The following is a 24,730-nucleotide window of genomic DNA, read 5'->3' as shown; positions in this document are numbered from 1 at the left end:
CGGGAAGCCGGTGAGAAGGAGACAGAAAGGAATGAAGCAGATCAGAACAGCAGGCTATCAGGGATTTTCACCACTGTTTCATGGAATGGAAAGATCTAGTAAAAAAGGGATTGGAAATGGCAGTTGGTATAGTATGACAAAGGTTAGTGTCAGTGTTGAGAGTTGTAATCCCTGCCTTTCTTTCTACTGTGTTAGTGTTTGAGTTACTTAAGCCTGGAACCTTCTCTCCTCACTCCCCGACCCCTGCCGTGCCTGCCTGTTCCTCCAACCAACTTCCTCTTCCCTTTGGTCCATTTGATCCTGCTCATGTTCTGCAGGGAGCACCGGGCCTCCTCACAGCTGCTGGTCGCGTGTGGTCTACTTCAGTCGCGGTGTGTAGGTCTAAGGGAAGCAAGGTCTGGGAACATGATTTTGTTGGGATCTGCAGGAACAGGAGTGAAATATCAGAGCCCGTGTGAGTCACAGGAGTGGGATAAGAGGAGGGGACTACTTCATACCCTTATTTCCCGTCACGGCTTGAAGAAGGAGCCACCATCAAGAGCTGACAGGGTGAAATTATTTTCTGGATTGTGGACATTCCCTGCCATGGCGCTGCTTCTGATTTTTCAAGAACTTACCCTCCAGGGTGTGCTACTTTGTCTTAAAAAGTGCGCACCAGCGCCGTGGCGTAGCGGGTTAAGCCTCCACCTGAGACAGCTGCATCCCAAGTGCATGCCAGTTTGTGTCCTGGCTGCTGCACCTCCGAACCAGCTCCCTGCTAAGGTGCCTGGGAACAGTAGCAGAAGAGAAGATGGTCCAAGTGCTTGGACCCCTGCCACCCACATGGGAGACCCAGATGGAGTTCCAGGCTCCTGGCTTAGCCCTGGCACTGCCATTGTTGTTGTGGCCATCTGGGAAGTGAACCAGCAGATGGGAGACCTCTCTGTCTCTCCCTCTCCCTCTGTTAACTCTACCATTCAGATAAATAAATAATTCCTTTTTTTTTTTTAAGTGCACATCAGCATCTAATATCAGCATTGTTCTAAGTGTTCTTGCTGTTTAGCTTGTTTGGTTCCATCTAGGATATTTTTGTCCCTCCCATGTCACATTCCTCTCCTGCTTCCTCGTAGCCTCTGACACGAGGCTTTTTCTTTAAACCCTTTCCTTCAGTTCAGATTGGTTTGACTTTTCTGGTCACTCACTTTCGTGTGGAAAGCTAGGTCCTGGCCCCGACCCCGACCCCAGTGCATGACTGCAGCCCCACAACCACTTTCGTGTATGGCCTTCTGCTTTCTGCTGGGGTCCTGGGAGGCTGAGATTCACGTCTCGCGAGCCCACTCACCCAGCCGGCCACATCACAGAGGCTGTGCACTCCTTGCCTGTGTCAGGATACATCGATCCCCGTGCACCCTGTCTCTGGGTCCAGCCCCTGTGCATACACAGGGCATGGCCTTGGAGCAGGTCCTTCTCCTTGCGTTTCCATGGTCACTTCTAGTTACAACATCTCCAGGAAGAAAATAGCGACACCCAAGTCTGTGGCAATAGACAACTCGCCTTTTCTCAATTCTCTCTCGCCTCCTCCTTTAACTCCATTTCCATCTATTCTAAGACTCACCTAGGATGTCTCCTGAGAATTTGAAACAAGGAGGGGAAACGAGTGATTGTAGTCCAAAAGAAAGAAAGATGGCAACAGGCATTTTAAAGGGCACATAACCTTCTCTTTCGATAGCTTCATGTTTTAAAGACCTAGCCGATTTACTCTACATATTTGATTTACAGTATTGAACTTGTGACATTGTTCTTGCATTAGGTATGGTGTTCAGCTTGATTTATCAGGACTGCTCTGTCATGGGCAAGCTCTGAGTGCTGCAGAGGGAGTTTGCTATATTATATTAGCTCAAGGTGGTTTTCCAATGTATTTTTCTCTTTTCTTTAATGAATAAGATTAAAGTAACTCTAGGAAAAAAGTGCTCTTGCCAGATGGATTTTGTTTTCTCCTTTTCAAAAATTAGAACTATACCATCCGTTAATTCTCCATCCTTGCCTTGTGGGTATCCAAACTGGATTTTAACAGTCAGTTGCAGTAATGCCCTAATTTTAGGTGCCTCATGACATCTGCTTCTCTGATCATCTTAGCAATTTATTGTTCCTTTGCATTATTTGAGTTGATGGCTTTTAAATCCATTGACTTTTGGAAATGCCTTTTGGAAACAGAGAGGATATAAACAAACGTACCTCTGTATGAAATCACAGTGGTTTTGGTCACTGCCTTCGGAACTTGCAAATGTTTGTGATGTTTCTTTGCTACAGTGTACACGTGTGTGCGTGCTGCTTACACGTGTCTGATATCTCACAAATGGAGAGAAATCAGAATGCCGTGACTTCTTTTTCAAGAAGAAAGAGTATGTCACGAGACCTAGTGGAGAGGCGGTCTCACTCCCTGCCAGCCTACCTACTGAGCATTGAGAAGTGCTCAGTGCTTTCGGGCAGACATTCATTGCTCTGTGTCCCCCGGGAGAGTAATTAGTCTCAGGATGGAGTGTTCACTTGTTTTTCACTTTTATTCCCGAGCTGCGGCAGCCGTGGGAGTGGGTCTTTGGGCTGTGTTTATGATGGCTGATCACTCGATAGTCTTGGCACAAGTGATGTCAGTGCATCAGTTGAACCAGATACCTACAGTTTCCTATACGGCCTGGTTTACGTTAATTATTACAGAACTTTACATATAAATCTTAATAGCCTGCAAACGGTTGAAATCCTTCCAAGAAAGAACCTAATGAGAGAGCCCCACTTTTTTTGTTTAGAAATCTGAGTAGGATGTATATTGACACTCTTGTAATAGAATTGAAAGTAAGCATGTCACCCTTGATTGTTCATACAAGGAGCTTTCAACTGTTATACATATCTCAGCTTGTTCATTTGGACACAGTTTTAAAAATTAATACAAGCTGCTCGTATTCTATGGGAATCCAAGTTGATCCCGTTTAGTGAGCTAGCCTTCTGTTAGAACAGCAGCCTCTCATGAAGTCTTGCGTGTTGTGTATGTTTTGACCACAGCCCTACCACTTACGTTTTGGATGAAGATGAACCTCGGTTCCTTGAAGAAGTTGATTACAGCGCAGAAAGTAATGATGAGTTAGATATCGAACTGACCGAAAATGTGGGAGACTATGAACCTTCTGCTCACGAAGAAGCGCTCTCTGACTCAGAACTATCCAGAACGCACCTCCCTTGAGCCCCCTGTCATCTCTTGACTAACTGCAGAGAAGAAGCGAAATACCCTACACGGGGAAGCTGAGAGAAATGAGTTTATAGAGAACTGACTCAAAAGGACAAAAAGTAACTTGGGCCTGTTTGGTTTCAGGACAATAAATATGTTATTAATTCGTGATAAAATTGGCACTTGTTTTATTTTAGGTATTCAATGCACTTTATATAGCATTGAATGATCAAAAACTAGATTTACTTTTAAAAAGAAACCCAAGTAGCATTGCATGGATTTTTTATCTTGTTATAGTTATGTCCTGCAGTGTGTCAGAATATGACATCTAAATTCTAGAGCTATTGAAATCCCTGAGTCGTTCATGACCAGAATATATTGTACATGGAATTCTATAGCTGTGTCTGTGTAAGGTCGGGTAGATATCGAAGACTGTGCTTCAGAATCATGTTATGGGTTGTGACTGAAATATTCCAAGCGTTTGCCTTGAAACCATCACATTCTACCTTTACCAAATTAAGCAAATAAAAACTCTATTAAATGCTGCATTCATTTCGTCATCCTTTTCGGCCAGCTCAGATGATTTGGTCCATAGCACTATGTGAGAATCTCTGGACACATTGGTAAATTTAGAAAAGAAAAAAAAAAGCCCAATTTACTACTCTTAAGTCTTTTATGATGTATGGGTGTGTTTGTACATATCATAAAAGATGTATTCGCACACCTCTTTTCCCTGATGGTGTGTTTCGTGAGCGTCCCCTGAGTAGTGCTGCTTCTGATGTGAAAGTCTTGGGGCTGCTGATGTGAAAGGTAGAGTCCAGGGTGACGGCCGTGGATGGAAAGTATTTTGTGTGGCTATAGCCTCCTGAATTCTAGCCACGCTGCTGCAGGAAATGCCTTTGTCGTCAAGCGATGGGCAACAGGTTTTGTTGTGACAAAACACACCCCAGAAGATACTCCAGTAACAGGTCCTTGCCAAGATGCAAGTGTTTGGGCCCCCATCTTCCTCGCTTGTTCCTAGAGTAGAATATTTTTCAACTAATTAGAATGGAAAAGAAATTCTAAACGTGCTTCTCAGGTTTTACAGTTTTCCAAACCAGTGATTTTTTCTTTGTACAACTGAAGGTATTGCATCTGTAGTGTAAGTTCTTTTTGTTGTCTTGGGAGCCGTGTTTAAAAACACAGTATGGGGCAGCTGAAAGGCACTTACTTGTTATCCATCTCAGGAAATAAAGATTAACTGGGCTGGGAAGTCGAACCAGTTCTCTAAGTACATGAACCTTAATTTAGGAAAGATCAGGATACTGTAGCAAGGGAAAGTACTATTTATTTAATTATTTATAATTATAATATTTTAATCTATTTTATAATGTAAATAATTTACATCTGTCATTAAAATCATACTTTTTGCAGAGAGCAGATTATGGAGCCATTACACCCACATAAGAATTTTTGGCGGCTTTTACAGAGTTGAAAATTAGAAACTAAAACCCAAGGTAGCCATGTATGTCAGGTAACTACAGTTACTGTCATGTTCGGGTTGACTTGGCAATTTAAGTTTATTACATTAGCAGTGTAAAAATCTCTTATTTTGTACTGTTGGAACATTTTACATTAAATATAACTTTCAGCATATATTACAAGCTTGAATATACCTTTTTTATTAAAGAGATGGAAGGGAAAGTCTTTATAGTTAAAAGATGATTTTTTTGTCAACAGTAAGTAGCTTTGGAAAAATAAAAAATAACTTAATATGCCAACTTTCCTAATTAGGGCTATAACTACATTTCATTTTATTGGCTACTAGTAGCTAAAATTGCCCTCATGTTAACTCTGTGGCCTCATTTTTTTCCCAAAGAATGGTGGAGAAAATCTTCAATACCATAGTCCTGAAAATTAATATTCTGCCCTGCACAGCAGTGACAAAGCCTGATAAACTGAGTCTAATGATCCAGTTCAGATCTTTTTGATTCACCTTGCGTTTGGAACTTTGAATTCTGTGCCTGGAAGCCTCTCCAAACACACATTGCTGGTGTGTAGATCAGGGCTGGGGCACAAGGACCTGCCGCCTGTGTGAGTACCCAGCTGGTGACATCAGTGCAGGATGTCACCTTGAGGGTCACCGATTGGTGCAGTCCAGGAAATAGAGGCGCAGAGGTCAAATAAGGTCACAGGGCCACTCAGGCAGAGCCAGGGTCTCCTGACAACTTGCTCACCTGTTGCCTCTCCCCACCTCCCCAAGAGCAAGGACTGTGCAAAGCTTGAGAGTGTCTTGAAGTTGTGAAATCTGTCCAGGCAAGGTAGAAGGCAGGACCCTTTGCTTCCCGTGGGCCTTCTGTCCTGGTCCTAGACTTGCTTGAACACAAGAAGTGGAATCAGTCTAGTTTTTTTTATAGAAACGTGGACCTGTCTGAATTCTGGAGTTCTGCTCCAGGTAGGACACTGAGAGCAGTGAATACGCTCTCTCTAAATTAGCAGCACCCAAATCAAGATGACTATGGTAGTTTAAGCGCTGAAGTGGATGATAAATGTATTAATGGAATTGTTTGCATGGTAGTAAGTGACAGTAACGAATCTTCAAATGTATCCTTATCAATCTTGTTCTCCTAGTCAGACCTTAAACATTGCGAAGTATTGAATATCGATGCATTTTTTTCTTGTTTTGGTGAAGGTTTAGTAGCTGTATACAAACTCGAGTTCTTTCCGCGAGGAAAAACCTGTTGAAACAGTATTTCTACTTGATACAATAGAATGTCACTGTTAGGTAATACTTCTCTGATTAAAGTCTATTCAAATCCCTGCAACCTACAGAAAAGCAAACCTGGGAGAAAGTCTCTTTAACCCTCGAGATGTCCCCTGTCAGCCGTGTTTACAGAGCACTCTTAACGTGCCTGTCCTGGGCAGCTGTAAGTGTGCAGTAACTCAGGTCTGTGGTCACCCCTTCCTTCCACAAAGTCCTGTTGACAAGGCAGACTCCCGAAATCCTCTGTCAGATCTGTTTCTTCAGAGCTTGGCTGAATGTTGGGCACATTGAATGGTTAGCCTGTTTTTTTCCCCCCAATTTGAGATTGCCGACTATGTATGGCCCACATCCAAGCAATGGACTCTCTTAGCAATGGCATTTCTGGGGTCACACGGGGACTCGGAGTTTAGGACATGGTTGGCGGTTTGTGGAGTACTGTGGTGATCTTTGTGGTTGTGCTTTTGTGAACACACATACAAACCCCTGTGAAGTGGGCATGGATTTGTGGTACTCCGCTCCTCGAAATCCTAGATGACTTTAAAAGGTCAGAGGTGTAGCTCCAAATATTTTGCAAAGTTTACCTTTGTGGTGCCAGGTGTACAACTGTTCCTTTTAAAGACGTCATTGATAAAAATGCCGAGTATGAGGTGAACGGCTGCAGAAACCTGGTCCGAGTAATTATGATGCATGATCCTGCAAATGTTTGTAATGTACTTTGAAACCATAAAAAGATCCGTAAGAAATGGCACATGTGAAGAAATTGTAAAAGGCAAAAGATGCTTGTTGGTGAAAATTGAAATAGAAAAGACTAGAGTTTAATAAAAGTCTGCACCTTTGAAAATGAATCGGCTTCTCTGTACATTTTTCTCCAGCTAAACGATATGGTAGAGAATTTTTAAAACTAAGGGCTTGCTTTGACGTTCAGTGCTAAAGATACAATGAAGTCAAACGATGTTGACGTTGTTACTGTTTGCACACTCCCCTTCTTCCCTCACCTCATCCGGGATTGCTGCTTCCTCCTGTCTTCCTCATATTCTTAGAAATTCTTGACACTCCCATCTGTTTTCTTTCTGTTTCAAAATGTGGGCCCTTGAAGTAGAGTGAATTGTGTAACCACACATAGAAAGATAGACTTGAAACTCTGAAAATATTCCTTGTACACGGCTGTTGTCTATGTAATGTAGCCAGGACAGTGCCCAGTGTACAGTTGCAATGTTTCATTTCTCCTTCCCATAAGAGCTGTACACAATGAAACGATGTCCCACACTCCACCACAGGGACTGTCACATATGGGAAATCCCCACATCCCTGGAGGGAGATACTCATTCTCACCTCTGCTTAACTGATGGTCTGGATCTCTGTGCTGTGAGCTCACCAACGTCCCCCATGACTCGCGGGGGCCCATGGGCACGTGACCTGAGCCAGACCCAGCAGAGTGCCTGTTAGCCCTGGCGATGGCAATGCTAGAACAAGGCCTTTCTCTGGCAAGGGAAGACAGAGTCGCCAGCGGCCATCCCGCAGCCCCCGGAGGAGAGCTCACCACCGTCAAAGGAACAGCACCAAGACATTGGCCACACCTAGAGGGACTTCCGCAGGCTGGTGAGTCACTTTCCTTGTTCCAGTTGTTTGAGCTGCATTTGCCTGTGCACAGAACAGGTAGGTCTGCACCTCCTAGTGTCCATTCCTGAAGCTATGACTCCACCGCCCCCCACCGCCCAGCGGCCGGGAAGTTTAAGGGCTGAGTTCTGTTAGACACGGGGCGAGAACAGCAGATGTTGCTCTAATACCTCAGGCAAACCAGGTTTTAATTGCTGGACCAGAAGTGAGCCACATTTTTGTCATTATTGCCCTAAAGTTAGAGTATTTCTTCCAGTGATGAGACTTTTCACTGGGTGTGTTCAGAGCTAATAAGACGGAACTTCGAAAAAGTCGGTGGAAAAGAGATGATTATTTGGGTGCAAAAAAGATGGGAATGTATAGGGGGATCTTGAAAAAGTTCCTGGAAGATGTGTGTGACGAGAAAACGACGCTTGGGTTTCAGAGTAATTTGCACCAAAATAATTAAAATTTTGTTCTCATACTTTTACTTGTTTGTTTAAGATGTATTTATTTGAAAGGCAGAATGATGGAGGGAGAGACAAAAGATCTTGTTTCCTCTCCAGAGCCTTGAATCTTTTTTTAATTTTATTTCTAACAAAATAGTGATGGTGTAGGACAAGGCGCTTTTCCATCCATGATGCCAAGAGAGAGGAATTTCGTATTAACAGAACTGTCCAAAGTAATTTTTTTTGCTTCCTCTTCTTTAAAGAATTTACATTTTCTTTTTTTTTTTAACTTTTATGTAATGAATATAAATTTCCAAAGTACGATTTATGGATTACAATGGCTTCCCCCACATACCGTCCCTCCCACCCACTACCCTCCCCTTTCCCACTCCCTCTCCCCTTCCATTCACATCAAGATTCATTTTCGATTATCTTAATATACAGAAGATCAGTTTAGTATACATTAAGTAAGGATTTCAACAGTTTGCTCCCACACAGAAACATAAAGTGAAAAATAATAGATGATTTTTTTTAAATGATGATGAAATCAGATCAGACCTATTGTCATGTTTAATCCCAGTGAGAGTCAAGTTGGGAGTTGATAATTTCTTTTTTTTTTTTTTTTTACAGAGGATCAGTTTAGTATACATTAAGTAAAGATTTCAACAGTTTGCACCCCCATAGAAATTTTCAATGGGAAGATAGTTTATTCAGTAGCTTCTTTGTCACATTCACAGGCAGGTTCTAGAAATGAGCCCCAAATTACCTGGTTTTTTTTTCAAGAGGCAATTTTAGTTAGAAGTATATGACCTTTCTATGGTGCAGAACAACAAGATGGCTGACACACTGCAACTTGGTGTTAGTTTATGATAGAGTTGTTGGCTATACTTTTTTTTATCTTTTCTTTATGATTTATTTATTTGAAAGAGTTACACAGAGAGGAGAGGCAGAGAGAGAGGGGCGGGGGGGTCTTCCATCTGCTGGTCCACTCCCCAATTGGCTGCAACTGCCAGGGCTGTGCCAATCTGAAGCCAGGAGCCAGGAGTTTCTTCCGGGTCTCCCACGCAGGTGCAGGGGCCCAAGGACTTGGGCCGTCTTCTACTGCTTTCCCAGGCCATAGCAGAGAGCTAGATCGGAAGAGGAGCAGCCGGGACTCAAACCAGTGTCCATATGGGATGCCAGTGCTGCAGGTGGAGGATTAACCTACTGCACCACAGCGCTGGCCCTGGGAGTTTTATAAAGTAGCATTCTTCCAGGTTCCACAGACCTGTCTGAGGAGCATAGTATGGCACAAGAGTGGGCTTGCTGATGTGGGCCCAGCATTTGACCTGTGGTCCCCTCAATGTGGTAAAGCAGTGACATGTGCACTGGACCCTGAGGCTTGGCAGCAGTGGCCTCTGTCCCACCACACTGGCATTCTCTGGGAGCTCCACCGACCACCCCACTGGATCCCACGCTTTCTTGGTGGGATCCAGGTCAGCCACCGCATGGCCTAGCTGCCAGTAATGCTCACTGTGGACTTCATTGTTAGGGAGAAAACAAACAGAATTGTGTTGCTGTCTAGATGGATGCAGGGACTGAGAACAAACAGAAAGCTTGGTGCTACTTGTAAGCCTGAAGGCTCCAAGAAATCAGAATGTGAGTGTTCCTTCCTGAGGGAAGTCCCCAGGTTAAGCAAGCCCTCTACCCTGGTGCACTTGTCTGGGATGTACCGGAGGTACAGTGCGGGTGGCTGTGTGTGTGGAGCCCAGCACGGTCTCTGATGAGAAGCAGTACTTGATCGTGTGCAGGTGCCGTCTGTGGCAACCTGAATGGGAGGTGTTGTGTCACACACTTGGCAGAGGACTTGGAGAAAGAGGAGTGGGCTGAGGAACAGTTGTGAGCAGGCCCCGGCCCCATGCCTGAAAAACAGACTTCTGGAGTTGCATGTTCAGATGTCAGCTTCACCAGAATAGTGAAACTGACCTTGAGAGACATAGAAAAGTGGAAACTTGTCTCTGACATTGATCCCTTCAAAGGTCCCCCTAGGAAGATGAACCCAGAATGTACCTTTAATTCTTCAGTGGGTGAATTTGTTTTTTTGTTTTTTATTTTCATTTATTTGAAAGAGTTACAGAGAGAAGTAGAGACAGAGAGAGAGGTCTTCCATCCGCTGGTTCACTCCCAAATTGGCTGCAACGACTGGAGCTGCGCCGATCCAAAGCCAGGAGCCAGGAGCCTCCTCTGGGTCTCCCACACGGATGCAAGGGCCCAAGCACTTGGGCCATCTTCTGCTGCTTTCCCAGGCCATAGCAGAGAGCTGGATTGGAAGAGGAGCAACCAGGACTAGAACCGGCACAGTGGGTGAATTTGTAAGCAGTCCTCAACCAGGTCACGGCTCTCCCCACTGGGAATTTATAAGGGACAACTGTACCACCCACAGGTGTTAAGTTCACCATCGGCTCTGAAGCGATGGTTTTTGGCTTTGACCTCTCCAGCGGCCCGTGGTCTCCAGCAGGCTGCAGGGGTGCACTTTGTGTCCTAGCTCAGAAATCCTGGGATTTCAACTCATGGCAGATTTCTTTCAAATAACCGGATGCAGGATGCTGTTTGCAGTAGCTCTCCTTGGTTAACGTGGGATGAGCTTGCGCTGGGTGGAGATGATTTAATGTCCATGTAATCGAATCACCCAATATCACACTCATGGTTCATGAGCTTAAAAGACCTGGGGCAGTAGCAGCCACATATGGGGTGTGGGAAAAGGGCACAACACAGTTTAGTCTGTTTTGTAAACATGGTGAGCAAGAGTTATTCTGTTCCCTCTGTTTTTGATTTGAACTGCCTAGAAATTCTTTGTTTTGGGTGAAAAAAATTCCTAAGATTTCATGATCATTAGAGACACTTTGCCCAGTGAACTACTAGAAAGGCAAGCTCGGGAGGCTTATACCTGCCTCACGCCACCATTTCTCTTTATTGGACCCAAGTCCTTATTTTATGGTCTCTATTGGTGAATCAGGACCCAATATTCCCAAGAACTCGCACTGTTGCTTTAAGTCGAGCCGGACTTAAATAAGCTATCGGGGCAACCTTGAAAAGGTGTAGACAACATGAGTGCAATATGTGAGATTTGTGCAGAATCGACACTTGGGTGTCTTTTCTAAAAAGAGGGAAAGGCAAGGAGCTAAGAGAAAGCATAGCCTCATTGGAAGGGCTTGGCTCTGTCAGCCCCAAGTCCATGTCCATGTCCCACTGCCCGTGACTGAACCAGCTTTGTGATGTGGGACAGATGACACATTGGATCTCGCTGAGCCTGAGCTCCCACCACTGCAAAATGGCAACAGCGGTGCCATTTTTGAATTGCGTGAATTGAATTACATTGGTACTACATCGGGTACTGTCGCTCCCCGTCTTCGTGGGGGAACGACACTAAGCCCTGCCTAGGCTTCATATCCGAGTCACGGCACCATTATGTCGCTCCCCCTCTTCGTGGAGGAGCAACACAGGACCCTGCGCTGTTCTTTCGTCTGCTCGGCCCTCCCCAGGTTTGCTGCTGGTTCTTCCCGGGTTGGCTACTGTCCCTTCCACCTCCGTGGAAGGGCAGTTCCCCCTGGCCACATTCCCCACTTCCGCAGGGGAGCGGCACACCGCCGGCCGGCTTTCTCGGGGGCTGCACAGGTGTTCCTTCAGCTGGATGTTCCCCTTAGCTGTTCCCGGTGCATGCCGTCTCTCTCCTCCTTTATAGTCCTCCTCTGCCAATCCCAACTCGGCTGCCCACACGCCGAGTACGCTGCTCTCCTCCAATCAGTAGCAAGTCCTACAGTTTATTGGTTGAACTGGAGGCAGCTGTGCGGAAGCTGTTTACTTCTCTCCCAGTGCCATATTGTGGGAGAGCAGATGCATAGAATAAGTCTTAATTCCAGTAACTCAGTCCAGTCCGGGCTGCTCCCCACAGGGTACAAAGCCCAGCACAAAATAACAGCTCCATGAATACTGAGGCTGTGCATGGTGGCCCATTTGGCTCAGTTTCATGGATTCTACTTAATATTTGGGGGTTGCCCTGTCTTTCCAGAGACCCCGTAGTGCTGGTTGGACCCTCAGAGATCATCAAGTGCCCTTCCCTCACTTAGATGAAGCAATTCCTCCAGGAGAGGTTAAGCGACTTGTCCGTGGTCACCCAGCTTTCTGACTGTGCCCCTGGGCGCCACCCCCATACCCCCAATCCACTACGCTGTGTGGAGCTCACTCTTAATTTCAGACTCCTTTCATATTCTGTTGACAATTAACGTGACACATCACACATTTATAGCTCTGACTTTATAGCTCTGGGAAGCCCCTTGAAATATAATTGCAAATGCTCTCTTCCATCCAAATGTGTGCACTCGCTGCCTCATAATGAGGCTTTTAAGTGGTGGCAGAGGATGACAGCTCACGTGAAATGAGAAGTCTGAGCAAATGCGATTTGGCAATGGACTTGACAGGGACAGCACTTGTCTGATCGGAGGTCTGCGCTGACATTGGTGCATTTTATATTTTGAAAGACACAAAATGTCATGTCCTTGCCCAAACACTGATGAAGGCTTTGATTCTTTTGCAGAGTTGTAGCAAAATACGTCTAGGTTGCTATTCCCCCCACCCCTCCACACACACACCCAAAGCTTTGTGTTTGATATCTCTGTCCTTTGTTGTTTGTAAATCTATCAAAAAATAAATGTCTTTCCCTTCACCTAAACGACCGATTGTTCTGTTCCTGGAGGTGAAATGCCATTAGATTGGAGGCAAATACCAGATCCAGAAAGCTGCTTAAGGGGCAGCAGCACTTTGCAAGCTCCCATGGCGTAGTGATGTCATAGGCATGGAAAGGGGAGCAGGAACTCGGAGCCCCCACGGGAGAGCCAGGTGCCAAGTCTGTTGGTCACGCTGGTCAAAACCAACTTGATAGCAATGGGGGACAGGGCACAGTGTGCTGGGACAAGGGGCAGGGTGACAGATGCTGCCAAGGTCCCCGGGGAGAGGTGTGCGATGCAGGGAGAGCCTGGGGAACCGAGCAGTTCAAGAAGGGGGCTGGCAGGTGAGGAGTGAGAGGCGAGGGAAGGCATCCAGGCAGAGGATGGAGCGGAGGAGCCGGAAGCAGGGTCCAGGCATGGACTTGGGAGCCGTGCTGTGGGATTGGACTCTGCTCACTGGGGAGCGGTGTGGGTGTGGATGGGGGTGGGGGGGGTGTCCCAAGCCAGCAGTGATGGCACTCGATCTGTATTTTAGGACAAAAGAATCGGCTGGAGCCGGCGCCGCGGCTCACTAGGCTAATCCTTCGCCTTGCAGCGCCAGCACACCGGGTTCTAGTCCCGGTCAGGGCGCCGGATTCTGTCCCGGTTGCCCCTCTTCCAGGCCAGCTCTCTGCTGTGGCCCGGGAGTGCAGTGGAGGATGGCCCAAGTACTTGGGCCCTGCACCTGCATGAGAGACCAGGAGAAGCACCTGGCTCCTGGATTTGGATCAGTGCGGTGCGCCGGCCGTGGCGGCCATTGGAGGGTGAACCAATGACAAAAGAAGCCCTTTCTCTCTGTCTCTCTCTCACTATCCACTCTGCCTATCCAAAAAAAAAAAAAAAAAAAAAGAATCGGCTGGAGGAGTGTTGCCTCCCAGTGCTCTTCCTTGGGGATGAGTCTATATTCAAGCAAGCCCTACTCTCTGTACCACAAACTCACGAGGGGCTCTGAGAACTGGGACCCACCCTCTCCCTGGGCCAGGGGCCCTTGCAGACTGTCCTAGCAGCCCGGAAGTCGCATGTCCACTGTAATCACCGGACAAGCCACACTGGGGCCACCATCTACAACCTCACCATTTATTTAGCTCCTATTTTGTGCTGAATCTTTTGTGCCTAATGTCTGACGAACGTAGTTGAACCCACACAACAATTCAAAAAAGGCACTGTTGTTGCCATGTTACTGTTGTGTTAGCCCAGGCTCAGAGAGATCCAGTATGTTGTCCCAGGTTACAAAGCTGGTTCAGTCACCAGAGTGGGACATGGGCTCAGGGCAATGAACCCGACACGCAAGCTCTCGCGTGTTGCAGGTCTGGACCTCTCAGCCGAGGACTTCCAGGCAGCATCAGTGTCAGCACTGATTGACAGCTCTCTCAGGCTGGCTGGCAGGCCCTCTGTAGGAACGGACAAAGATCTTTCCTTCTCTCTCTCTGCAAACCAATTCCCAGTTGGTGAATTTGCTGAGTCATTGTCACCTGGGCAAGGGGAGAGCGCAAACAGGGAGCCAGCGTGTCTGCTCCGTGTGCCTGGATCAAACCGTGTGGTGAGCCAGTAGCACATTTCCTGGAATGTGAGCTTCTTAGTCTGTCAAGGTTTTGAATGGGAAGTACCAGAAGCCCTCCATCTCTGTCTGTAAATCATCTGGGCCAGCTTCATGGGTGAAACTATGTGCTAGGCTAGGTTTGTCTGGGGCTTGCCACCTGCACAAGTGGAAGGTGTTTCTGTCGAGGTCAGTGGGGACTACAAGAACAAACCTTTGTAGAAAAAAAGCAGGGACGGTGCTGTGGCGTAGCGGGTAAAGCTGCCACCTGCAATGCTGGCATCCCATATGGGTGCTGGTTTGAGTCCTGGCTGCTCCAGCTCTCTGCTATGTCCTGAGAAAGTAGTAGAAGATGGCCCAAGTCCTGGGCTCCTGCACCCATATGGGAGACCCAGAAGAAGCTCTTGGCTTTGGATTGGCACAGCTCCGGCCGTTGCGACCAATTAGGGAGTGCACCATTGGATGGAAGACATCTCTCTCTCACTCTCTGTCTCTGTCTCTGTCTCTCTCCCTGCCTCTCTGCCTCTCTTTCTCTCTCTGACTTTCAAATAAATAAATAAATAAAGCATTCAAAACAAAGAAAAGCAGTAGTTATTTTCGGATGCAACGTTGAGTGTGACAGCGTGGGCACTTCCTACTAACACATCTGACCCAGGAGTTAGAACTCCTGACTCAGGGAGGGGAGGACATTCGACTCAGGGTAGGGGTTTGGAAGCTGTATTAAATTCCACCACCACCACCCCAACACCTCGCTGCAAGGAGTCAGGAGAATTTTTTATCTTGTTTTTAAATAATAAAGATTCCAAGAAAATAGCCAAACACGTGTGGGCAGGTTTGTATACCCTTTATCCAGTTTCTCCTGATGGTTATATCTTGCATATTTGAAGTATGCTAAACATGGTGGGTACTGGGCCAAATGGCTGCTATGCTTACACCCCGTATTACCTGCGTTTTGAGTCCTGGTTTGGCCCCTGACTCCACCTTCCTGCTAATGCACACCCTGGGAGCCAGGGTGGTGGCTTAAGGAATTGAGCCCCTGCCACCCACATGGGAAACCTGGATTGTGTTCCCATCTCCCAGCTTTGGCCCTCACTCAGCCTTGGCTATTTTTGGGCATTTGGAAAGTGAACCAGCAGATGGACTCTCACTCTCTCTCTCTCTCTCTCTCAAATGGATAAATTTTTACAAGAATTTGTTTTTAAAAATTTTTAAAAATCCATGTGGAGAATGGAATTAAAGTGCAAATGCATTTTAAAAAAAATACAGCCTCAAAACCAGGAAAGTGACATTGGTACAGCCCACGGAGTTTATTCAGATTTCTCCAATTCCCTATGCACCTGTGTGTGTGTGCGTGTGGGTGTTCATGTCCCATGCAGTGTCATCACGTGTGACTCTGTGTAACAACAGAAGATGCAGAACTGGTCCAGCACAGGAAGAACCCGAGAGAGGTAATTTCTAATAACTACAAACTCAGAAGGACCCAGAGAATAGACTAGGAGGCAGCCACACCATCTCAGCAGTTGGAAAACAGATGAGCAAGCAAGGCAGCTGTAGGGATCTGGCAAACAGAATTCATCTGCTCAGACACAGGCAGCCCCAGAGCTTACAACGGGCAGAACAGGTGCAAGCTGGAGGCAGGAGCAAATCTCTCCCAGCCCCTGCACAGTGAGTGACCATCCTTGACCCTCTGGAGTTATTAGGACTGTGGTCAAGCAAACATTCACGCCCCTCCACCTCCTCCTGCAGGCGGGCGGGTGGGCTTCTCCATCCATTGCAGTGGGTCTTTTCCCTGTGACTTTTAAAGACATTAAAAGCTATTTATCCAAGAGGCAAACAAAGACCGCTCCCATCTGCTGGTTCACTCCCCAAGTACTGCAGGATGAGGCCAGACCAAAGTCGGAAGCATGGAACTCAGTCCAGGTCTCCCACGTGGGTGGCAGGAACCCAAGTACTTGAGCCAGCATTGCTGCCTCCCAGGGCCCCCACCAGCAGGAAGCTGGAGTCAGGAGCCAGAGCTTGGAATTGATCCCGGGTACATCCATTATAGGATGTGAGTGTCTTAACTGGTATTAACCAATAGGCCAAATGCCCGCCCCCCAACCCATGGTCCCACTCTGTCCTGCCACCCGCCTCATCCAAGGCTGGCAGTGGGAGCGGAGGGCAGCTCAGGCTGTTAGGAGCTGTGCTTAGCAGAGGACTGCAGGGGCCATGGAGGGACTCGGTTGCGGAGCTCTGGGGGACCAGCAATTACCAGTGAGTGCACTGTATGGCCGGGGCTGAGCCACAACCCCCAACTCTGAGCCTGGTAATGGCGAGAGAGGACCATGGTGAGACCCAGAGAACAGAAGCCGTGCTGTTTGTGTCCCTGAAGAAGGAGGACTTAGAGCAGGCTGTAATGCCTGACTATGGGGTCTGGAGCCCTGTCCCAGCCTAGGGACCAGGAGGAGGCTTACATGGAATCAAAATCCATCACCTGATGCCACCAAAGGCAGGAGACAGGAGAATAGGTGCGGTGGGACTCATTGGAGAAAAAGAAAAATGTTTTGTGGGTAGACCCCGAGCTGAGAGCTGCTCAAGATATGGGGCCGGTGTTGTGGGGATGATGGAGTGCATTGGCCCCAGGGGATCCCGTAGGCTCTGGGTGAGAGTTGCTATGGAGCCCTACTGCTGGAGATGATGGAAAAAGCCAGCCAAGGAGGAGTGAGCTCTCCGTCTCTGCAAGGATGCAAGGGGACTGGAGGCTGCAACAGATAGATACTGAACCAGGGCGTGAGAGAGAGAAGAGCAGGCTGATAGAGCTTCCTTCTACTGGTTCAGGCACCCCCTTTAATACATTCCTGAAGGTGGAGACCCCAATCACCCCCACGAGCCCACCCCCCACCCCCGCCGTGGCCCCGCAGGGAACCAAGCTTCCAGCACAGTCTACAGCCACACCACAGCGCCTCCCATGCCCTGGGTGGCATTTGGCTCCACAGCAAATGGCTTCTCTCCTGTCCAGAAGGCTGCTGTGTGAGCAGGTCAGAAGGGATCCACCCCAGCCCAGCCAGCAGGGGAGGCCCCACCCACCGCTCCTGCACCTGCTGAAGCCTGAGCCAGGATTCTGAATAAGAGGCACTCAGTTCCTGCAGACAGAGGGCAGTCAGAAAAGCCTGCTCCTTAGCATTCTGCTGCATCAGGCATCTTTCTGATCATCTACCTGCATAGGAGCAAGCAAGAGAGGGGAGAGAGGGGGGAGAGGGGGGAGAGGAGGGAGACGAGGGAGGGGAGGGAGGGGGGGGAGAGAGAGAGAGAGAATGGGGTCTCAGCCTCTCGGCTTCGTGTGTGTGTGTTGGGGACAGGGGCTCTGTTTACACTGAGCCCACAAGTGTGGATTCCCTGAGCACCTGTCAGCAGGCATCATGTCACAAGGCACCTCTTGCAAAGTGTGAACACTCACATCATCCGTACTGCGTTTTAGGGAGATGAGGAGGCAGAGGGTTTGCCAAGCTATTTTTAACGTCCACGTCTTGGAAGAACAGTGATGTCGCAAGCAGGGAAAAGCGATCAGATAGACCAGCAGACCTCAGCTGGAGGATTCTTGTTTCCATCTGTTTCTCTCGGGGGTGGGATCCTCCAAAGACGCAGAGCGTTTTACGGAGCCTGGGGTTTGTCACACGGGTGAATGCTGCCACAGCTCAGGAGCCTGGAGCTGGTTGCAGCGGGGGAAGGGCTTCCTGACACAGGTGGACTTCCCAACACAGGCGCAGAGGGTCGGATGTGTCGCAGCCAAGAGAAAAGCACTGACCCCACTAGGGTTTTCTGCCTCTGCTGTGGATCTGAGACAAATTACCGAATGTCTCCCGTTTCCAATGCTCTCATCTGGAAACGAGGGTGCCACTGACCTCTGAAGATTGGTGGACATTGATGAGGCATGAGAAATTGGGGGAATCCATGCATAGTATTTTTTCCATAACATGCGTTTTCATGGACTTTTGTTTTTGAGATTTATTTGTTGGAGAAGTGGAGTGACAGAGTGGAGGGAGACACAGAGAGATCTTCCATTCCGTGCTTCACTCCTCAAAATGGCTGCAAGAGCTGGGACTGGGCTAGCCAAAGCCAGGAGCCAGGAACTCCATCTAGGTCTCCCACGTGGGTGCAGGGGCCCAGAGACTTGGGCCATCTTCCACTGCTTTCCCAGGAGCATTAGCAGGGAGCTGCACCAGAAGCAGAGCAGCCAGGACTTGAACCAGTTCTCTGATACTGCCGGCGTTACAGGTGGCGGCTCAACCTCTAGCTTCCCACTTTCTTTCTTTCTTTTTTTTTTTTTTTTTTTTTTTTTTTTTTTTTGACAGGCAGAGTGGACAGTGAGAGAGAGAGACAGAGAGAAAGGTCTTCCTTTTGCCATTGGTTCACCCTCCAATGGCCACCACGGCCAGCGCGCTGCGGCCGGCTCACCGCACTGATCCGATGGCAGGAGCCAGGTACTTATCCTGGTCTCCCATGGGGTGCAGGGCCCAAGGACTTTGGGCCATCCTCCACTGCACTCCCTGGCCACAGCAGAGAGCTGGCCTGGAAGAGGGGCAACCGGGACAGAATCCAGCGCCCCGACCGGGACTAGAACCCGGTGTGCCGGCGCCGCAAGGTGGAGGATTAGCCTAGTGAGCCACGGTGCCGGCCTGCTTCCCACTTTCTTAAACTTTTTTTTTTTTTTTTTTGGACAGGCAGATTTAGAGAGAGAGAGAGAGACAGAGAGAAAGGTCTTCCTTTTCAGTTGGTTCACCCCCCAATGTCCGCCACAGCCGGCGTGCTGCGCTGATCCGAAGCCAGGAGCCATGTGCTTCCTCCTGGTCTCCCATGCAAGTACAGGGCCCAAGCACTTGGGCCATCCTCCACTGCACTCCCTGGCCACAGCAGAGGGCTGGCCTGGAAGAGGGGCAACCGGGACAGAATCCGGCGCCCCGACCAGGACTAGAATCTGGGGTGCCGGCGCCGCAGGCGGAGGATTAGCCAAGTGAGCTGTGGCACCAGCCAAACTTTTTTTAAAAAGGTTTATTTTATTTATTTGAAAGACAGAGTTACAGAGAGAGGTAGAGGTAGAGACAGAGACTGAGTTCTAAGCTCTTGGCCTTGGCTGTTGCAGGTAGGTGGGGGAATGGACCAGCAGGTGGAAATTTTTTCTCTGCCTTTCAAATAAAGGAAAATAAAAGAGATGAACAATTTAAAAGCCCCATGAGGTGTAGACGGAAGACGGCCACAGATCCTTTCTTCATGTGGTATCTAATTCTGTTTCCGCAGAATCTGAGCTGGCCTGACTTTCCGCAGCCACACAAGGTGGCTGGGAACTCTGAGCCAGCCTCCGCAGGAGCCTTATCCATGTGAGTTTCTGAGAAAATCCCCCAGGCCACTTGGGTGCGCCAGTCTCCAGCCCTGGCCGAGCATCCAGCCCCTTGAGGCTGGCTCCATGCACCTGCTGTGGGAGGAGCCACCGTGAACAGGGGTGCTATGGAGCCTTCAGATAGTTCAGGTCTGAGTGTGAGAGAAGTTAGTGTCAGAAGTTACCACGCCCCATGGGGCTCTGCTGTGCAGCCACGGTGGGCCGGATCGCGGGCCGCTTGTGTGGATGTCCCCCGGGGGCACTGTGGCGCAGTGCTTTAGGGAGGCAACAGAAACCCAACTCAGCGGAACAGCATCTTTCTAACACCGGCAGGGAGAGGCCGATGCAGGGAGTCACACCCAGAGGTGCCAGGAGAGAGAGGAGAGGAGATCCTGCCCTCACGGGACACAGACATGCAGGTCCCGGGGTGCACCTGCTGGGAAGCGGTCAGTGGGTGCAGATTCCCTGTGCCCCTCCCTTCCTTCCATGGCCAGTGGGGCCTCGGCCTCTGCTTTTCTCCTGGATCAGCCGAGGCTGCTGCTCTGGGGACTGCACTGTGAGGGCCAAACCAGGACAGCAGGGGTCCCAAAGACGGCAGCTGGAAGACTCCCCGCCATGTGTGTTGGGGGTGTGGGGATGTGGGGGGGTGATTCCTGAAGATTCTGCCCAGGCCCCAGGGCCAGTCGAGAATGTCCAGAGGGAGGGGCAAAGCTGATGCCCCGCCCCAGGCCCCCCACCTTGCACCCTGCCTCGCCCCGCCCTCGCCCCGCACTTGTCCTTGTATTTCTCTATGCTTAATTATTTATTTAAGTTTTTTTTTTTTGACAGGCAGAGTTAGACAGTGAGAGAGAGACAGAGAGAAAGGTCTTCCTTCCGTTGGTTCACCCCCCAAATGGCCGCTAAGGCTGGTGCGCTGCGCCGATCCGAAGCCAGGAGCCAGGTGCTTCCTCCTGGTCTCCCATGCAGGTGCAGGGCCCAAGCACTTGGGCCATCCTCCACTGCCTTCCTGGGCCACAGCAGAGAGCTGGACTGGAAGAGGAGCAACTGGGACAGAATCCAGCGCCCCTACCGGGACTAGAACCCAGGGTGCCGGCGCCACAGGCGGAGGATTAGCCAAGTGAACCGAGGCGCTGGCCTTATTTATTTAAGTTTTTAAAGATTTATTTTATTTGAAGAGTGGGAAGAGAGAGAAGAGAGAGACACAGGTATCTCCCATCTGCTGCTGCTGCTGCTTTAGGACACAGATGGCCACCATGGCTAGGGCGTGACCAGGCCAAACCCAGGAGCCCTGAGCTCCATCAGAATCTCCCACGTAGGTGGCAGGAGCCCAGGCACCTACTGCTTTCCCAGACACATGAGCAGGGAGCTGGACTGGAAGCCGAGCAGCCGGGACTCGAACAGGTGCCCCATATTGGATGTCGGTTGTCACAAGTGGTGGGGTAGCTGGCTGCACCATGGCGCTGGTCCCTCTGTGAACATTTTGAAAGCCCCTGGTACCTGGAGATACCCCTCAGGGCTCTCAGTCCCGGGTCCTGCATCTGAATCCCACCTGGGGCTATTTTTCATCTCATCAGTTGCCGCGGGGAAGGGCCATGTGGGGACCTGGGTGGGCGTGGGACAGTTCCTTGCAAGTGACTCCTGGCGATGAGGGGCCCTGGCTCAGAGGCAGTGTCAGGGCACAAAGAAGACAGGGCGGTACCTTCCAGGGGCTGCTTGTGCCCAGCACACAGACTGCAGCTGCTGGTTTGTGTCCCAGCTGCTCCATGGCCAATCCCACTCCCTGCTAAATGACCTGGGAAAAGCGGCAGAAGATGGCCCAAGTGCCTGGGCCCCTTCTCCTACACGGGGACCTGGACGAAGCTCCTGGCTCCTGGCTCTGGCCTGGCCTTTGAGGCCATCTGGGGAGTAAACCTACAGATAGATGATCTCCCTCTCCCTCCCCCCCCACCTTTCCCTCCCTGCATCTCCCTCTCCCTGTCTCTGAGTCTCCCTCTCTCTGTAACTATGACTTTTGAATAAAATATAAAATAAAATATATTTTAAAAGTAGCAGCTGTGGCAATGGCGGTGGTGGCGCCCATGTCTCGCTGGCCCGCCGTGGCCCTCTCACTTGTACAGGGTCGTTAGTTGTGGGCTAGGGCAGGCGGGTGTGCTCCCTGCCTCCTGTTGCCAGTTTCTTTGGTCCAGTCCTGTTTCTGATGCCCTGTGGGGGAAAAGCATGGCCGGTTCTTCTTTCTTCATTGCCCGGAGAGTCCACCGCATAGAACGCAGCTTTCCCCGGGTTGCTTAATGAACTGTGGAAAAGGCAATAAACTTTCTGGCCTGCTGAACCAAATCCCGTCCTTTTTGTACTCTTGGCAACCACGTGGTTTTTTCCTCTCCTTTTTATGAGCTTCTCAGTAAAGGCCAAGCCACACGAACCCCACCGGGGCCCCAGGAGGAAACCGCACGTTTACATCCTGCGGAGTGAACCCAACCCATCAGAGATGAGACTTCTGCAGTGGCCAGCTGTTCCCTCTCTGCTGTATTAACGCGACCATTTTTTTCTCCTACATAGGCCTGGGTTTCTATTCATTTGGTCCATATGAGCTCACAGGGCGTCTTAAATACGATCCATGATACCAACCTAAAGAGTTACATTCCCGGTGTACTCACAGAAACCCTGCAGGAAAGTAGGGGGTGCACACGGGGAGATTTCTGGGGTGTGTCTCAGAGTTGGATTTCTGCTCTGCTTCCCAAACTCTGTTTGCCTTTCTTTTGGAACCCTGTTTGCAATAGGTTTGAAATCATCAAAATGCCAATTTTGGCTAACATTCAGTATTTGCACTAGAGGGGGGAGAGAGAGAGAGAGAGAGAGAGAAAGAGAGAGAGAGAGAGAGAGAGAGAGAGAAAGCACGCGAACCATCAGGGGCTTGAGGTATTCCCCTCAATTTGGCTCTTTTTAAGCCACCAAAACCCTCAGCAATGCAGTCTGTTAAGTCTTTTATTTATTTATTTATTTTTGGCCCCATATCTGGGACATTCCATTGGCACCAATGAGCTTTTAAAGCCAGAAGATGGCAATTTGTACTGTGTTTACCAGATGGTGAACACAAATTCTACACTCCCTCCCTAGAAGCACAATATGAGGTTTTTAAGAAGATTTATATACTTATTTGAAAGAGTTACAGAGAGGCGGTGGGGGGGGGGGGGGAGAGAGGTCTTCCATCCACTGGTTCACTCTGTAAGTGGCCCGCTGGAGCTGGGCTGATACGAAGCCAGGAGCCAGGAACTTCCTCTGAGTCTCTTTCCCACGTGGGTGCAGAGGTCCAAGGACTTGGGCCATCTTCTACTGCTTTCCCAGGCCATAGCAGAGAGCTGGATCAGAAGTGGAGGAGCTGGGACTCGAACTGGTGCTTGTACTGGACACCTGCACTGCAGGTGGTGGCTCCACCCACCATGCCATGGCTCCAGCCCCCATAATGTGATTTTTACATTTAACCATAATTAGAAGGAAAACATTGTGAAAAAATGATATCATATTATATATATATATATATATGTGTGTGTGTGTATATATATATATATGTGTGTGTGTGTGTATATATATATATATATACTATATATATATATACACACACACATACACACACATCATGGCCAGACTATGGAAGGAAACTGTTTTTTCTCAAGTTTTTCTAAGAATTGCTTTATGAATAAACCCTAATTCTCCCATATTTGTAATATGCAAAAACCCCTAAAGGATGGAAAATGTAAATGTTTCAGTGATCTCTTAGACTATCTGAAACCATGAGCTCGTGAACCATTCATTCATCCATCTACCCACCCACCCATCTGTCCATCCATCCATCCTTCATCTACCCATGCATCCACACACCCACCCATCCATCTGTCCATCCATCTACCCATCCCACTATCCATCCAACCATCTGCCTATCCATCTGTCCATTCATCCGTCCTTCATCTACCCATCCATCCACACATCCACCCATCCATCCAACCATCCACCCATCTATCTGTCCATCCACCCATCCTTCATCTACCCATCCCACTATCCATCCAACCATCTACCCATCCATCTGTCCATTCATCCGTCCTTCATTTACCCATCCATCCACACATCTATCTACCCATCCGTCTACTCACCCACCTACCATCCACCCATCCATCCATCCATCCATCCATCATCTACCCATGCATCCACACATCCACCCATCTATCTGTGTATCCACCCATCCATCCAACCATCCACCCATCCACCCATCCATCCATCCATCCACCTACCCAACTGCACAACCAACCATCCATCCATCCACACCCTCACTCATCTGTCCATTTGGTCATTCTTCCTACTTCTTTTAAACAACTATCATATTAACCCTGCTTCTAGCTTCTGTAAACTTGCCACTTTAATAGCTGCTCTGCACACACCTTGTTCTGGAAACCCAGCAGTAGACTGGGTCATTGCGCTTTGTTCTCCTGCCTGCTTGGTTGTCCTTCATCTCCAATGGAGGGGTCTTTTCACATAGCAATGCATCAGTTGAGCCGATCAGAAGCCAGGAGCTTCTTTCGAGTCTCCCACATGGGTGCAGGGGCCCATGGACTTGGGCCATCTTCTACTGCTTTCCCAGGTGAATTAGCAGGGAGCTGGATTGGAATTGGAGCAGCCAGGACTAGAACCAGTGCCCATATGGGATGCTGGCGCTTTAACTCGCTGCACCACAGCGTTGGTCCCACCCCCTACGTTTTTTTTTTCCACGTTTTTTCTTCCACAGGCAGAGATATGCAGATGCTTTAGGGTCTTACATTCATACTATGTGTAAGTGACTGATCCATTAGCCTGTCCTGAGTGAGGTTTCTGAAACTAAGAGCTCTGGGCCAGAGGAAGGCATCAGGGTGCTGGGAGAGACAGCACGGGAGGGAGAGGAGAGGACGCTGCAGTGAGGCTGGGAGCTGAAGTCCAAGGTCACCAGCCTCAGCTCTCAGTTTGGGTTTGGTTCTGCCTGCAATTAGAGCAGGTGGCACAGCCAGGAGGCCTCACTGCCACTGGCCAGTTCTGGTTCCGATCCCTGCTTCTCTGACCTCACTTGTTGGAGCTAGACATCTATCCCG

At 49.0% G+C, this 24,730-nt stretch overlaps 1 protein-coding gene across 23 annotated transcripts in view; it reads left to right on the top strand.

The window, feature by feature from the left end:
* AGTPBP1 (ATP/GTP binding carboxypeptidase 1) overlaps positions 1–6,787 on the top strand; it is a 182,910-nt gene extending 176,123 nt beyond the window's left edge. For all 23 annotated transcript variants that reach the window (XR_016222756.1, XM_070049197.2, XM_070049205.2 and 20 more), the window contains one exon: positions 3,037–6,787. Coding sequence is in view for 22 of the 23 variants with exons in the window: in XM_070049197.2 (XP_069905298.1) it covers positions 3,037–3,214 (178 nt within the window). In the remaining variant the exon portion in view is untranslated. The remainder of the gene's footprint in view (positions 1–3,036) is intronic.
* The last annotated feature ends 17,943 nt before the right edge of the window (positions 6,788–24,730 follow it).

The sequence above is a fragment of the Oryctolagus cuniculus genome, chromosome 1 (assembly GCF_051225735.1).
Source record: "Oryctolagus cuniculus isolate XC-2025 breed Fujian yellow rabbit chromosome 1, ASM5122573v1, whole genome shotgun sequence".
Lineage (NCBI taxonomy): Eukaryota > Metazoa > Chordata > Mammalia > Lagomorpha > Leporidae > Oryctolagus > Oryctolagus cuniculus.
Note: the sequence above shows the minus strand (reverse complement) of the source record. Positions and strands in the feature narration are given on the sequence as shown.